At 40.5% G+C, this 17,167-nt stretch overlaps 1 protein-coding gene across 2 annotated transcripts; it reads left to right on the forward strand.

The window, feature by feature from the left end:
* The first annotated feature begins 9,398 nt into the window (after positions 1-9,398).
* Positions 9,399-16,370, forward strand: c3h3orf14 (chromosome 3 C3orf14 homolog). Of its 2 annotated transcripts, none has more exons than XM_035148432.2 (4): positions 9,399-9,523; positions 12,223-12,434; positions 12,965-13,033; positions 14,449-16,370. In XM_035148432.2, the coding sequence occupies exons 1-4, from the start codon at positions 9,495-9,497 to the stop codon at positions 14,508-14,510; spliced, it is 372 nt and encodes a 123-aa protein (XP_035004323.1). In that variant the 5' UTR covers positions 9,399-9,494; the 3' UTR covers positions 14,511-16,370. The 2 variants fall into 2 exon arrangements, with proteins under 2 accessions (XP_035004323.1, XP_035004314.1); XM_035148423.2 differs by having other exon boundaries at positions 12,223-12,346.
* Positions 16,371-17,167: the final 797 nt, after the last annotated feature.

Consider the following 17,167-nt stretch of genomic DNA (forward strand, 5'->3'; position numbering starts at 1 on the left):
GCAAAACAATTGAGGTATTTAAGATCATTCTCAAGTTTAAAGCAGGACATAAGATCTCATCTGTTAACCAGGTTGCATTAACAAATGGTTTAAAGAAAGCAGGTGGGGATATTGAAATGGGGAGTGTTGAAGTGTTGAGGGATGGCAGTCTGCTGGATAGATGCAACAATGCTGAGCAGACAAATAAGCAGCTTGAACTGCAAACAATTTGTAAGAAAGAAATTGTAGAAAGGAAAACAATAGGTGAGAGAAGCAGAGGTGGGTGATATCAGGAATTCCCATTGGAGAAGATTTGGAGGCACAAATGCAGGCAAAAAGCTGGAAAGGCAGTCAGTGTTACTGGAGTTTAAAGATGATGTTCTTCTGGGAGAAAGGTCATGGTGGGTTATGTGAGCTTAAATGTAAGTTCATGTATCCACCCGTAAAATTCTTAAAATGCCGGAGACGTGGTCACATTGTGAGTGTGTGCAAGGGAAAACAGAGATGTAGAGTGTGGTGGAAACAGCCAAAATAGAATGCTGCAATTCTGGTGGGGAGCATACAGTATGAGAAAGCAAGCAGTGGAGGTCCAGCAAGTAAGACCTGAGTAGAGAGTAATATGCAGAGGCAGGGAACATCGCTGACAGTGGGAAAAGACATCATAGAACGAGTCAGAATGAAGAACACAATACCAGACAAAGAACGCCATGCAGTCACCAGACATCTGCTGGTGACCGCTAACACCTGCTAACATCTACTGTTAGTTGGTAACTTAAATTGCAGCAGCAAAGTTCTTAGATATGAAAGATTTATCCTGAGAGAATACATGCAGATCTAAGTCAAGGTGAAGGCTTCTTGGAAAGGTCACCCAATCATCCCATTATGTGCATACTTTAGTGGAATTCTAGAAATTTGATTGCACACGAACAAGAGTTGAAACGATATATCAGCTCATTAAAAAACAAAAGAAGATGTGATCTGCGTACAGGAAACATGGCTCAAACCCGTTTTAGAATACGGTCTTGCAAGATACGGTAGCATACACAAAGATAGAAACGTATCAGTAACGGTAAACTATACAGACAAGTAGGGCCAGTACAGGGGCTGGACACAAAAGTTTTGACCAGGAAAGGAAGCATGAAAATATTGAATTTCTATAACCTATGCAAACAATTAGGGAAAGGAAAGCTAGAGCTCACATTGGTTTCACAAGCTTTGGGTGGGGTAAGTCAGTGGAGGTTATTAAAAGACACTATAGGAAGCTACCACTATCTAATATTGGTTGACCTAGGAATATAAAGCAATAAAGAACAAGGTGAAAGAGAAGGAGATGAAATTTAGGAGGCAGACTGGAACAAATTCAAAACAGTAAATGAGGCTAAATTGAAAGGTGTAAATCTCAATGTATTAATTGGGGAATAAACGCTGAAATCAGTAAAATCATAATAGATGCAGTAAAAGTCTTTTTGCCTAAAAGCAGTGGCATAACAAGCAAAACGTTAGTTCCATGGTAGACTCAAGTGTGCCAGAGCAATACACAATAGGAGTAAGGCCATTATGGTTTTTGAATAAAACCACTAGGCTATGTTTTAAATGTTATTGATAAGAGAAAATCAGGCAATAGTGAGAAATTTAATAAAGAAGACGAAAACGGAGTATTAAATCGATTAAACAATGTCTCAAAGTACAAATAAAGTATGGATATCCGATAATGAAAGATAGAGAAAATTTGATAACAGATAACAAAGCAGAATTATTAGCTCTGACCTTTGTGAAAGTTGATAGCAGATACAGTTTAAGTGATAATGAAGATATAGGAAGAGAAGAAACTCTAGAAAATAATATCGAAGCACTACAGCGTGAAAGGTAATATCAAAATTCATTTAATGTGATGTTTGCAATGTCAGAACTGAACAAGGTGTTCAAAAACATCTCCAGGAAAAGATCAAATAAGGTATGTGAAGATGGATCCTTGTCGGTTCAGAGGATCAATTATTGTTCCAGTATGTAAACCAGGGAAAGATTCTAGTTTGGAAGAAGACCTATAGCTCTTACACCTCATACAGGAAAGATGATGGAGAAAATGATTAATGAATGATTAGTTTATTCTCTAGAAATGAAACGGGAGTTAAATTGTATAAGGCATATTAAATATCATGTTCCGTATCTCAATATCATGTGCAATATCCCATATTACTTACTCCTCTATCATTTCTACTTACTGCCACTTTGTTTTAGTATAAGTTTCTCTGTCTCACTTTAACTTGCTTATTTTTATGCTTATTATATTCAAATTTATATTTACTATTAGGAACTGGAAAAATTCTTCATTACACTTAATATTTTTATTTTATTTAAATTACACTAATACCTTTATTTTTTCACTTATATTTTAAGACTTAATTCTTAATTTTTGTATTCACCCAGTGCTGTTTACAATATACATAAAATAAATTACGCCATCTCATCTCTACAATGTACATTTCTTTGCTGATGATACCATTTTATGAGTTGCAGGTGCCAGCCCTGCTCAGGCCCTGTCTCATTAGCCTGCCTTTGATTCATTCAAATATTCACTGTATACTCAGACTGGTTTTAAATGCAGATAAAACATAGTATTTTCTACCTCCAATACCGGTAGCACATCCCGCTGTTAAAAAATGAAACGGCACCCATATAACAAACAAACTCTTACAAATATCTAGGAGTTTGGCTTGATAGGTCACTTGAATTGAAAACACATTCAACAACTAACCCAGAAATTTAAAATCAAACTCAGTTTCCTCTACAGGATTATATTTTCTCCATCAATCTGAAAAACTACTGTCCACTCTACCGTCAGTCCTCGACTTTGGAGATATTCTATACTGTCACATAGCCCCATCAACTCTCCAGCAGGTAAACCCAGTGTATCACAGTGCATTACGCTTCATCACAAACATCATTGTTCTCTGTATCACTCGGTTGGATGGACTTCATTACAAACAAGAAGAGACAGTCAGCTCATGATATTCATCTACAAAAGCTCTGTTGTTAAAACTTCCAAATTACCTAAGCTCTCTTCTCTCATTTAAAAACAGTACATACAGCACTAGATCCAGTAACTACTTAACCTTAGACATCCCTCATGTACGCAACAATATTGGCAGAACTTGATTTGGTTGCTATGCACCTGCTAAATGAAATACTTTTCATACTTGTTCTCCTTGGAGATTTTAAATCTTTACTATGTGATGTTTTATGACCGTTTTTATTCATTTATTTTTACTGTGTTTTGTTGTTGCTTGTGTTTAATTGTTCGTTTCTGATTGTGAATGTTTCTTGTTCTCAGGCCTCTCTTGGAAAAGAGATCATGAACTAATTGTGATAAGATGAAGATTCAATTAAAAAGTCCATTCGGGGAGGGGTGAGTACAGGAGCTGTACACAGACTCTTCACATGGTCAAATGCCTGATTTAACAACTCAGGCAGTGGGGCCACTACAGAGTACACAGACTACATTGGCACAAAATTATAATAATAACCTGCCATCCCCAGGAAACAACAATTTGCACTTAGTGGAGGGAACAGGAAATGCTTGTATTGCTAAAATTTTGCATTGATGGTACAAACATCCCCTTGCCCCACAACCTTACCTTAATAGGATACTTTTGCTTTTGCAAATTGACATTTGGCCAGGTTGATGGTCAAGCGGGCTTAACCAACCTATAAGAGCCTTTACTCTTTTGAGAGGTTCTTCCCAATTGTCGCTACAAATAACCACATCATCCAAATAGACTACACAGCCCTCCAGCACACAGACAGCTTTGTTCATTAATCTCTGAAATGGGGCTGGAGCATTGCACAGCTCAAATGGGACGACGGTATAAGAGTAAAGACCTCATGGTGTCACAAAAGCACACATTTCTCAGGCTCTTTAAGAAAGGGGAACTGGCCAATAACCTTTCAGAAGATCAAACTAAAATATTCGGCCGCCCCCACCTGATCAACACAGTTATCCATCCTTGAAAGGGGAATGGTGTCTGGCTTTGTAACAGCGTTAGCCCTCCGAAAATCTGTAAAAAGGTCTATAGGTAGCATCAGGTTTGCTAACCAAGAGACAGGGAGAAGCCCAGCCAGACCAAGACGGTTCAGCAATATCATTTTCTAACATATAGGGTACCTCTGATTCTAGTATTTGTCTTTTCTGGAGAAACCTTATAGAACCAATGAGTGATAGGCTTAGCAACCCTAACGTCAACATCATGCTATATTAAATTGGTGCGAGTGTCAGAGAACAGACCTGGGTAACTCGGAATAAGATCAACCAGCTGTTTACATATATTTTCATCCAGATGTACTTAGTTTTGCTAAAGGTTTAAGTCAGAGTTGTAAGACACCTTAACTAGACATTTGCTCCTCCTGAAGCACTGACATGGAGTTATTTGCAATTAGAGCTGGATATTTCTGATATTTCAGTCAGGTAATTCTGTTCTGAAACCTGGCGGATCACATTACATGGACCAAAGAATGTCGTCTGGAAAAGGGATTCAACATGTGACAGTCGGACCAAAAGCTGTTCGCCTGCACTAACTTCCAATTGTTGTACTCTGCATTCAGTTAAAAAAAAAATTCTGAGAAGCTTTCAACTTTTGTTTTCCAGTCCACCAGCCTCATAGGTTCTATGTCTGAAACCATTAACATAAGTAATTAAGTTCTGTGGAGAGTCAATCAACATCCACTAATCCTGCACCACTGGCAAAAACAAGCTCATTAGGACTGTACTTTCCTGAAACTTCTCTCGCTGCCAACAAGAGCCGTAGTAAACCTTCCTCCCAATCTGCTTTTAGTTCTGTGCAATAATCGCGCAGCAATGAATTTAGATGTTGATGGAAGCACTCACATGCACCATGGCTCTGTGGATGGTACGCAGAGGCCTTGTTATGCTTTATTTGAAGCCGTTTAAAAACTTGCACAAACAACTGAGATGTGTTCTTTCACCAATTCTGAATGAGAAACAGATCAGCTGGCAGGGACAATGCAAACGTTTTGCTGTGAAGCCAGCTTTTCCGAAACGGCTTCACAATCAGTCAGAGCAGCAGTCATTGCATAAGTCACAACACAAACTGTAGCGACAGCATGGTCTAGTTCACTGAGCCTCTGCGTTTCTGGAGCAGACCCCAGAAAAGGCCTGTGGTCAGGGATCTTTTCAGGGAGTTTTTATAGCTGTAGCACCTGTATTATTTGATTGAATTGACACCTCAGATATCCAACTTTATGTAATTTGGCCACACCCGACCCCCTGCCAAGTCATTTCCCAGAAGGATGTCAACTCCTTTAACTGGCAGTTCAGGACAAACACAAACCTCGCCTCCTGCTTTACCAAATCACAGGACAACAACATTTTACGCACAGGAAACAAACGGTTTCAACAATCAGACAATCATAACCCAAGTCAATCTCAGACGTTCCCATTGGCTTAACTTGCATTTGAAATGGAGCCACCAGTTTCTGTGGCATTAAAAGTGGGATGTGAATAGTGGCAGCTAAGCCAGCCGACTTCACCTGGGGTATTTTGTTTTTAACAAAGATATTTCTTTTTTCCAGTGTCCATTTTGATGGCAATAATTACACATGGGACAATTTTTTACCATTAGGATGCTGTTCCAGCATTGGTGAAAAAAATGTTTGTGAAATCTCTCTTTATTCTGCTCACCAAAGATGCACTCGTGTGTTAACACATACTCATCAGCCAACACTGCAGCCTCACGACGACATGTGACCTTGTGTAATATATGTAGCAATGTAATCAGGAACAGACCATTTAAACTGCTCTAACACTACTAGATCACACAATTTAGCAAATGTAGTCACACCAGATGAGGAACACCAGCGATTAAAATGTGAGACTATAATCCTGTGCAAATTCCACTTGTTTGTTTATCAGTCTTGTGCCAGGCCCTAAAGCGTTGATGATAGGCTTCTGGAATTAACTTATGCCTTTAAAACAGCTGATTTGACCTAATTGGAGGGGGATTCAATGAAGTCCTACACAGTGTTAGCCATTACACCGACAGGTACTCGTGGTGGTTATTTACTCAGTGAAGGCCAGCAGCATTGGAGAGCAACTCCCCCCCCCAAAAACCCCGGATTGGATCCTGAGCCAGTTACTCTAATCACGCTCTAACCGCCACACTAAAGAACTACACACTGCACCAGTGTCTCTGGTAGAGCCTGCTGCTAAACCTACCAGAGAAGAACACCAGACAAGATCATCAAACACTTTTTTTCGCCATTCGTTTACCTGAAATCAATGAGCCAGAAATCAGATTAGTTGAATGCTCCCCAACAAAACACTACAGTCATGTGTGATACTTCACATTGCACAAAACAATACTGCAAAACTTTGACTGGACGAGCCCCCATTTTGTTACAACCTGGCTCAAGGAAGGACAAAACACTTGACACAATTTTAATTTATTTAAGTAAATTCATTTACTCAGGAATATGTACTTTAGTTAATCAGTAATACTTGCAGTGTGCAGATGTGAATATGGGGAGTTGTATCTAAATCAAAAACCTAAACAACCCAAAACCAACCAGACCAACCATTCAGCCCAGAGATGCTCCCATAGATATAGAGTGATGCATTCACACCAACTCAGGTGTCCAACATCACTCTAATCAGTCACTCCCAGCTCCCAAACACAAAAGTAGGTCAGAGGCCAAGAGCATACTGGAATGATGTCAGAAAAAGAAGAGGGGAAAATCACAGAGTTTTGGTTGGACCATTGAGAAGAGGGGAAGGACATGGGAATACCAGATAAGATATGAAGTACCACTGTGCCATGTTCTGCTGTCCCACCTTGGACTTTGGAAGAAAGAGAAGTTGATGTACACCTATCAATGCAGAAGGATGACGGAAATGGAAAAGGCCAAGTCGGTAGATACTTAGAAGGCAGTTACCAAAAATACACCGAAGTCTACACTGATGCATCAAATACACAGGAAAATTAAGTAGGAATAGCATTCATCATTCCAGAGCTGGACGTTATAACACACACAAGCGTTAGTGATAACTTAAAAAAGCATTAAACTGGACTGAAGTAAAACCGAGCAAAGTACTTAAGTCCAGATTCGAGCAGTGCCCTGGAAAGCATCAGAAATAGGTCAGACACAAGACGAGACATAATTCAAGAGATGGCACATACTGTACTAGTAATTAAGAGAATAGGTATAAATTAAAGTTTGTATGGATTCCTGCACACATTGGGTTGAAAGAAGATGAGCTAGTTGTAAGTATGCATGTGTGATGGCCGCACCAGCAACCACACACACTGAAACTCATTAACATGGTGGTAACCTTTCTTAATTCCTAATTTGCTTAGTTTGTTTCTCTTTGCACACGCACCCACATCACAGATAAATAACTGGACACAGATTTTGGTTTCATACAACATACTTCATTTATTTATATCTTTCTTTTCTCTGATAAATAATCCAGTTTTCTTTGAGTTACCAGTTCCTGGGGGTTGCTGCTGGAGTCATCTGGCCATTCATCAAAGGAGGCCCAGCTGCAGCAGACAACCTGAAATGGCTTTGAGCACTAATTGGACTGCACCATGTCACTTGTAATCATGGGGAGGGACATTGTTTCCTTATTTTGATTTTTAGTTGTTAATCTTTGACTACTTTTTGATATTTATGTTTAATTATTGTTCCTAAGTTAATATTATACGGCCTTATACTGGGGTGTTATGTTGTGGCTGTAGTTTGTTTTCAATATTATTATGTTTAATTCTACCCCCCTTTTGTGTTTTGAGTGGCTTGATCCGCCACTATAGATGTTCCCCTGTGTAAGTTGAGTGGCAGTTTTTGTGGTGATGTTAACTTGGCTTCACTGGGTACCGGAGGCTAGTTTGTTTGGTTGACCTTCTGCTGGCCCAGATTGGTGAAGTTTGACCTTTTGCATTTTTGTTAATGAAAACCAAATTAAAATACTATTTTTTTCAAAGAACACTATCTGTGGCTCTCTGGTCTTCCTGCTCGGTCCCTGACAGTATGCAAAAGGAGTAATAAGAAAAGAGAGATTGGGTAGTAAATTATTGCAAGGCTGAGTATATTTGAATCAGAAATGGTAAAATACACTTAAGAACTCACTCCAGAGAAAGAGTTTAACATTAGGTTTAAGAGAAATGTTGGTTGGGGATTCAGGTGATAGAGGATACAGAGAGATATTCAGGTTTCTAAAAACACAAGACACTTTAGGTAAACATCCATTCTGACCCACACTCCTTTCCAGACGGTGGCAGTAATGCACCTATAAGTTGTTTGCCAACCACCATTAGGGTGAAACAAGCCTGCAGCTGAAAGATTTTTAAATCTACCATGCATACAAGAGCATTTTGCTCAATTTGAAAGTATTAACTCAAGTCACTTAAGAGACAATTTTGTGGTCAACTTTGGTAAAAAATATCCAATGTTTTCTATTGTCTTGTCTAATTAAAAAATATAATGTTAAAGGAAGACTACTGACCCCAGTTATATAGCATATGGACTGTGAGGAGATAACCACTCTGAAACTGTGATAACTTTCAATTCATACCAATTTTACAGGTAGATGTGTGTCAATAGATTAAAATCTAACTTGAAATGTGTGTAAAGTGCAATTATTAAATGTGTAATGTAAATGTAATCCATGGCAATTTATGTGCATGGATCTAATCAGTTTTTGAGGTTTTGGGTCCATTTCTTCAGTCATACAGAAACTGGCTGCAATCATAGTAAGTATAAGTCTAAGACAGATTCCAAAGTCAGTTTATTATAAGGAATATTTTTAAAGTGCTGTGTATTGAGTCAGTCTTGGGGAAAAAACTTCAAGTATCTGGAGGACCTTTACGGCATGATAACATCAGATGTGAAGATGGTGAACGGGGCATTTCAACTCCAGCGACATGGGCCATGTGGCTAGTACATGCAGGTGCAGCTTGGCATGTTCTGCACGCTGCTCATCTGGACCCCGTCCCAGCAAGTCCTGATCCCTGGTGCATATGATGCAAATGTCTGTGCTGAAGTTGCCTCAAGGCTAAAGGCTTTCTATTTTAAAAATAAATTCTGCTGCATATTGCCAATGAATTCCATTCAGGCAGTTTGTCATTGAGTGACAAGAAGCTGTGTGGAATTTATTTTACCACTGCCAGCACCAAACCAATCAAATTAATGTCACCACTGTTGTTTTGTTGGCTTTGTGTTTAAGGTCTTATGTTACGTGTACTCTCTTTTGTAAATCAGCACCAAAACATTTGCTTATTGTCCATAATAAGTAAACATTTAATTTAAATGTAAGTGACATATCAGTGCATCACAATTATAAAACGGTAAATAGATAAGAAGCCTTTACAACCTAACGAACGTTGCTTTTATTTTGAAGTACGCCCCGCTCGCCTTCCGGTTGGGAATGCCCCAGTGGTTGCTATGGATGTGTTGGTGTTGTAGCCTGGTTGCTACAGGCAGAGACGGACCGGGGCTGTGAGCGCATGGACTTACTCGAGAAACACGAGGACATGTAAGTGGAGCAGCTTCGGTGGGGATCAGCGATGATGGAGTTCGATCCGAGTGTCCTCAGGGGACCGGGCCACAGAATTAGCCGACCTAGCTTACGGTAGCTTCCCGTTCAGCCTCTGGTTAGCCCCGGTGCTGTTTAACCTGTGAAACAAACAGAGAGCACATCAGACCCGCACAACACAACACACTGTTCAAGTGAACACACCGTTTGAATCTGGCCCACTTTGACGTACACGTGATGGTAATGTACATCCATCTTTAAATAATAACAGCTGAAGAAGTCTGATCTGCAGATGAATGTCTGTCAGTACATCATCAACACGTGTAGTCCACCGCAGAACGTTATTCGTGAGACTTTAACACCAGGATTGTAATATACAGTGTGCTGAGGTCCCAGTGTTTGTTAGAGGAAACCTGTTGATCAATGCATTCAGCTGTAGCCTGATGGAGAGAGACACGTACATATGAATACAGATCAAACATGTACCACAATCATTTATATATGAATGATTGTAACCTGGCCCAGTGATGAAACAAATAAATAAATCCCTCCAGGCTCTAGCCCAGCCTTATCTAGCATTTGGCCTCAGTGAACACTCCACTCTGCCATTAGTGCTGTTTATTTCGGTCCTGTTTCTTTTCTTTCTCTTTTGTCCCCACAGACATATGTAAAGCGTCCTTGGGTCTCTTAAAAGGCACTATAAATTCAAGCTATTGCTATTATTTATTATTATGGACTTTACTACTACTAGATGTTTCAGACAAATTAATAAACCCCCCCTTCTTACATTTATTTTTATTTTTACAAAAGGAGAAAAAGGAACATTCATTGTTTGGGCTCAGAAGAAACAACTTAAGTTTGGGGGTTGAAGCCCAGTCCCCCCCATTCTGCGTTGAAGTTCCCTTGTGCAAGATACTGAAACCCAGGATGGCAAAACTCTACTATGAAGAGCTTTGAGTGGTCTTCAATACTGGAAAAGAGTTCTATAAATACAGACCATTTACCAAACAAGCATTTCTATTTAATTCAAATACCAACAAGTGCTCAGATGAATCGTTTTGCTGCTCCATGTTTTCCACGTTTCCACAGAGCCTCTATCAAACAGGGAGAGTCAATAATAATTACAACTGCATTTTATTCCTCCAAATATTCGGTCCTGACAGTGCTGATGCGTTTATACTCCTATACCTCTGCAGCTTGTGTAGATAATTGTAAATCAAACCTAAAACTGTCATGGTCTCTTATTAGAAAAAGGAATCCACACATTGTCAAATATTCCTAATGATTATTATTTCAACATGCCAGTCAGATAGACCTCATAATTGAGTCCTTCTCTTCTCACCTCTGTGCTTCAGCTGCAGAAACAATGTGATGTCATTTATGTGATAGCATTGCATATTCCCAATGGTTTGTTCATCATCAGACAAGAAAGAAAACTACTTCAAAGACCTTTATGATATTTCTTATTCAAACTATATTCTTATCTTTACTTTTATATTGGGTATAATTTAGATGCAATCTATTAATCTAGTAAAAGAGTCAAAATGTGACCAAATATGTGAGGGTGGATTTTAAATTCGAAAGGGGGTTGAGCAGCTATTATCTTCCCCAGAGAACATCATTTGTCTGAAAGACATTGTGCAAATGAAAGAGCCAGGTTGAAACTGGCCAGATTTTTCCTTTAGATGTTGAAAGGTGCTTTATCATCATAGACACATGAATCCCCTAGAACACAATGGAGGGAACATGAATAGTCCCAATTGTTCTGATGAGTCATTGAATATACATGGGATTTAAAATCGTCGTGCTGCCATACAGATGTAGTGTGGGACATAATGTGTCCCAGTGAGCTGTTATACAAGTCTCTCTTCACTTTTTCACCAGCAGAAACTAAGTATTCTTAGACAGTGAGAGGGATGAGTCCCGATGTCAGTCCTCATGTGTTTAAAACACTTGCCAGGATAATGGAGCAGGCAGAGAAAACGCCAGTTCCCTTAGTTCATTTTCTAACCTGACAAAGTGTTCAATTAAAGTAAGAGAAGTGGAAATGGAAATATCAGATCATTACAACAGTCAGTCATCCATTAATGCATAGAGCTGGTATATGGATGCTTGCAAGGGATTCTGAGGACAGCGTGAACAAGGCTGGTGATAAAGGATGGCCGTCTGAATGATAACAGTTAGATCTCACATATCTCACAAACCGTTTATTAAAAATGTACTCTAATCTATTCGGCTAATCGGCTTCGCACTTGGCATGTGTATTGTAAATTGCTCGAGGAAGTGCAGTCGCCGAGTTTGGTGCAATTTGGACATGCATTACCTAAAAATAATAAATATTTAATAAACTGGCGACCACACCGTAGCAGTCAGCTGGGGCGGGGCAGAAGGCCTTCAGTCTGTGGGCCGAGTAGAACATGTCTTCTTCTTCTTTGTCTTCAGATAAGCTCCAGAAGATCATTAATAACACCAGTTATTATTCAAACTTGTATATAATCCACACACATGAACAGTAACCAAATTCAGCTTAATTTGATGAAAAACATTATAATTTAAGTCTGTTTTCTTTTGCTCATGCTCATCAGACATACAGTACACTCCACACTTTTGACAAACCCACCAGCCAGTTTGACCAGGGCCGTCGTTCATACTGGAGGTGCCATGAGCTGAATATGGATTCTTGCTGTGTGTGATATCAGTTTAGGAAAAAGGGCAGAGCTGCTGGAGGAGATGGGGAGTCGCAGAGAGCAGCTGAACATCCTGAGGAGGCAACAGGTAGAGGAGCGGGAGGCCGCTCGCCACAGGAATGCCACCTTGCTGCAGGTGAGGACCCCTCACACCGGTGCTCCACCCTCACACCTGTCTTCTCTGTGCCTGTCGTTTACTGACATCTCCTTCACTTCCCTGCCAGGTATTTGTAGCTGGAGCTGAAGTCATGAGTTGATTAGTTAAAGGTTCAGTTTGTAGAATTAAGGACATAAATGTGGAGGATTTCAGCTGTTTTCTGTCTCTGACTTTAAACTGATCACACAAGACATTTAAACACATCACCAGAGTATCTCTGTTTTTCACATCATATTTGCAATTCATCAAAAACAGTGTGATGTAGTAGCAGCTGTTGGGCAGCCGACACCTGCATCACTCTTGTGTTGCTGCCCCAGAGTGAAAACAGCTTATTCAAATGTATCTGTGTGAGTTTGTAGAAGCAGCCTCAGGAAGAGAAGAGGGACACGCAGAATAGAGGAGTGATTATAGTGTTTATATTCATCCCAACACATTTTCAGAGAGTTTCCAGAACTTTGAGGTTCATATCATTTCAATGGACATTCTAAACATTCAGATGAGGATTGAGTTTAATTGACTAACTTGTGGCCGAGTTTTGAACAAACCGAGTTTTGAGACAAGTGTGGAACAAACAGCATGTTCCCCCTGTCCCTGCAGGACTTACAGAAGATAGAGGATGGTCTTCGAGGGGGGAAGCTGACACACCCAAATCTCCTGGCTTTGGAGGTAACATGTTTTTTATAGTTACAGTACAGTTTTTCTTTTCAAAATAAAGCTCCATTCCTAATAAGAGGAAGCTGGGCATACATTACGATTTTAGAAATGCTGACTCTGCGGTCCGATCGTCAGCCGCGACCTGACTGCTCACACCGTACTTGTAAAATGCCTGTGTGGAAAGCTACGGAGCCCTTCTGGTAACATTTGGGGGAAGAACATTTTTATGTGGCCACAAAATAATGTGTGGGATCTAGAGAATAGGCCGGGCACCGTACACTGACTCTGATTGAGGCCACACTGGTGGAAATGTTTTCAAGTACATAGGGCTCTATCTTCGTGCACCACGACACCGTGCAAAGTGCAGTAAAATGTCCAGAGCGCATTTGGCATACCAGTGACAGGATGCACCTGGCTCATCTGGAAACAGGGAAAGATTGAGATGTGGGTGTGTTAGTGTTGGGATACAAAGACATCATTTTATACTTTATACGCAGTCAGCCCTCACCAAAATGACACTACACTGTTGCGCGGTGCGCAGTCCTTAAAGGCAAAGATCAATGTTTGGTCAATCCCCGCCACCAACCCAGCCAGTACATCTCAATCTCTTAATTTCTCCTTGTTTCCACATGCGCCAGGTGCATCCTATCACCAGTTTATGACACTTCATCCCACCCCCCCATCAGCATAGTGGTGAGAAGATAATAAGTGGATTTTCATTTTTCAGTGAACTATCCCTTTAAATTGTTCGGTGTATGCCCAGCTTTACAGACCAACACTTAGAGCTTACGTGTAACAGATGAAGAATAAAGTAGGAATTGAGGAAATGTGCCATCATCACCATCATTTGTATTTTCTACAGCTCACTCTAACACCACTGCAGCTAATCACATTACAAATGTCTGAGGGTCTAAATTACAACATCGCTTAAGGACCATACCAGTATTTAGTTATATTTTTAGCCTACTTATTAACCATCAACATTGTTTTATTAATTTTCTTTTCCTTTCTGGCAGACTTTTTTTCTATATATATTTTTTACACCTTTGTTGTGTGATGATGCAACTGAAAGTTCATATAGTTTAAATAGTTAAAATCTGCAGGTCTGCTGTGTGTGTTTGGGTGTGCATCCATGCATTCGTGTGGTGGAAGGAAGTTCTAAAGAAATTAATGTTGGCTGCCAAACATTTACATTCCTAGAAAGAAAAGACCCAAAGTAACAAAAAACGAAATGTCAATATTTGCAGCTGAAAAATAAGTTTTTGTCCCACTAACTAAGGATTACACTTGAATATGATATTTCTCTTTCGGGAATATTTTTTTTCAGGTCCAGTTCTGCATTCAGACCTGATTGAAAATGGAGTGAGATATGGTGTGCTGGAGTTTTGTGACCAACCACAGGGCTCATTTTGGTTCTTTTCTTTCAGACAAGGTATTGGGTGTCTGTGGAAGAGTCCATCCCAGCCTGGGAGCACTTCCTTTTGGGTAAAGGCCCACACCCAATTGATGGTCCAGGACAGACAGCAAGGAGAAACAAACACAACCCCAACATAGGCCTGCCTCCTCGGCCCAAACCACGGGCTGCCAGATAGCTGATTATGATGGTGCTACTGCAGCCTGAAATAACTGTTTTAAAGTGACATGATGCAAATGAGCACAAGTCAGATGACTCTCATACTCTGTTCAGAGCCGAATTCCCTTTTTCTGCTGACCAATGGGTTTCTATGGTGAACCATGGCATCAAGCAATGAGAAGAAGCACAACTTTCTGACACCAACATCAATGTGTTTGTTAGTGAGGTGGAGGTGGAGATCGACAGATTGTTTGGTGGCCACAGCAGTGATGTCATTAATAGAAGAACATGCACACTGCTGCTGCTGCAGAGTGAGAGTGAGTACGAATCAGACGACAGTGCCTGAAGTCAAAAAGTGGTCACATTTAAAGATGAAGGCAATCAATTGTGTCACTGCATTTATTTTTACAAAAATGGGGCCAATACCTCACACATCAGGGGGTCCTGACCTCCACTCTGGGACATCATTTGGAATTTGAAGTTTAAAGGTGAACACAGTTTATTTATTTCATGTAGGTGGTGTCTGCCTGACAGCGCAGTCATGTTCACTGCAGTGATTTTACACACACGTAAGCACTATATGAAGACTACAGGCATACTTTGTGATACAGGCGCAGTGTTATAGAAATATATTATTCAAAACTATTAATCACTGAGTTGTGTAACTGTTATTTTATGCTATTTTATAGTGATTTGCTTTAAGTTGTTTTATATATTTTTCAATTGAAAGTTATTATGGAACAAATGATTAATGTTGGAAGTGGATCAATAATCTGGCTTGAATCCACCTCTTCACATCGGCATCGACACTTTCTTACGCATGGTTTACAGTCTGCGTACAAGTTCGCACATTCTCCTGTCATGTTTGTTGTTATAAATCCCAACGTTTATGAGAAGTGGCCAACTCACAAAATGGGGTCTGAAAGATGCATATGCCACGGTTAAGAAGGAGGCCCCAGGGATGGATGCTGGTTGGAGGCTGCTTCACTTGTTTGAACTGTCGTCTTTCCAGGTTGGATTCAGTGACATAACCAATGCAGAGAAAAGGCAGAGCAACAGGTGATTATGCAGAATCACATCATTCTGTGTCCATCCTGACAGGAAGAGGGGGCTGCAGTGACTGAATCATGTTTTCTCCGGAGTGTCTGGATCCTTTGTTTGTGTTTGCAATGCTGTGTAAAACCCACTAGAGGGAGCCAGCATTCCAGACAAAAGAAGGAAACAAATTTCATCAGAAGAGGTAAACCTTTAGAAACTCTCCAGTTATAGTAAATGACTTCCATGCATATTTATATATATGATTTTGTAGATTTTAGAGATATAGAATTTTATTTTAACAACATTGACACAATCTTACAGGTGTTATCAAAATGTTTGAATGAGTTATTGTATTACTGCAGTGCGTTTAGTTGTGTTAAGGATGTCCAAAAAACAACTTGGGGCTCTGCATATTCTTTCAGTCATAGCTCAGCAAGTTGCTGTTTTCATTTGACATCATTATTCATGTAGCTGATCATCTAAAAAACTCTGAAAGGTCACCAGTGGTGCAGGGTCTCTGTGTATCACCTCTTTAGGTTTTTAGTTGTCCATCAGGTGTCCATGACAGTTTCATAAACTGGTGAAGTGAAAAATGGCTAATTGCTATCATTCATGTTATAAGAACAAAGATGTAATTTGTTATTGCAGATATTACCTGCGAACTATGTGATGATGTAATCAACAAATTTGTACATTTGTTACAGTTTTTGTACTTTCAATAAACACTGGTGCATTCAAGAAGTTTGGCACATTGTTTGTGTGTAATGTAAGATTAAATCAGGTATTGCACTGGTAATGCTCTGGCTGTGTGCCACTCCAGCTGTGCACATGCACTCTGTGCTTTTGGACGCTTTGGCTTTGTCAGCTGCTGTTTTCCAAATGAGCCTATGCTGTATGACTGCTTTCATTCACGGGGGTTACAGGGGGTCACAACAACAATACATCCTGCATTTGATCTGGCTGATATAGCAGAAGTTGTGTGTGTGAATGTACAGACCAGAGCCATGGGCTGAACATCGCTCTGACTGTCACCAGAGACCAGAGTGGTGGTCTTCATCCACTGCCAGGGTGCACGGAGAGATGGTACCCCCACACTTTAACCCCTAATTGTCGGTGATCAGACCCGTGCGGGGCTGACGCGGAGTGGCGGCTTGACAAACGCAATCATCCGGACGGCCGGGGTTGAAGTGGCTGGTGGTTGGCAGCTGCCCAGGCTCCTCAGCTGGGGCCCCAGTGTTGGAAGGCCCTCAGGGGGTCGGCTAGCTACCGGCCACCACTGACTGACTGGACCAGACTGGACTGATAGGGGTTGGGTGTTGGTTTGGAGAAGGAGCAGGATCGGGGGGCAAGTGCTGTGAGGTCAAGGGCAGGATTTAAAGAAGAAAGGGGTGGGGGAGGCATTAGGGCCGTGTGTCCAATTGCGGGTGACAGCATCGGGTGGTGGGAGGCTGAGTGGGGGTGATGAAGATGCAATGTAGCGAATTATCTAAAAGGGTTTTGAAGAGCACGATCTGGAGCCCTTCCAATTGACTAGC

This window comes from Hippoglossus stenolepis, chromosome 3 (genome assembly GCF_022539355.2).
Source record: "Hippoglossus stenolepis isolate QCI-W04-F060 chromosome 3, HSTE1.2, whole genome shotgun sequence".
NCBI classification, from domain to species: domain Eukaryota; kingdom Metazoa; phylum Chordata; class Actinopteri; order Pleuronectiformes; family Pleuronectidae; genus Hippoglossus; species Hippoglossus stenolepis.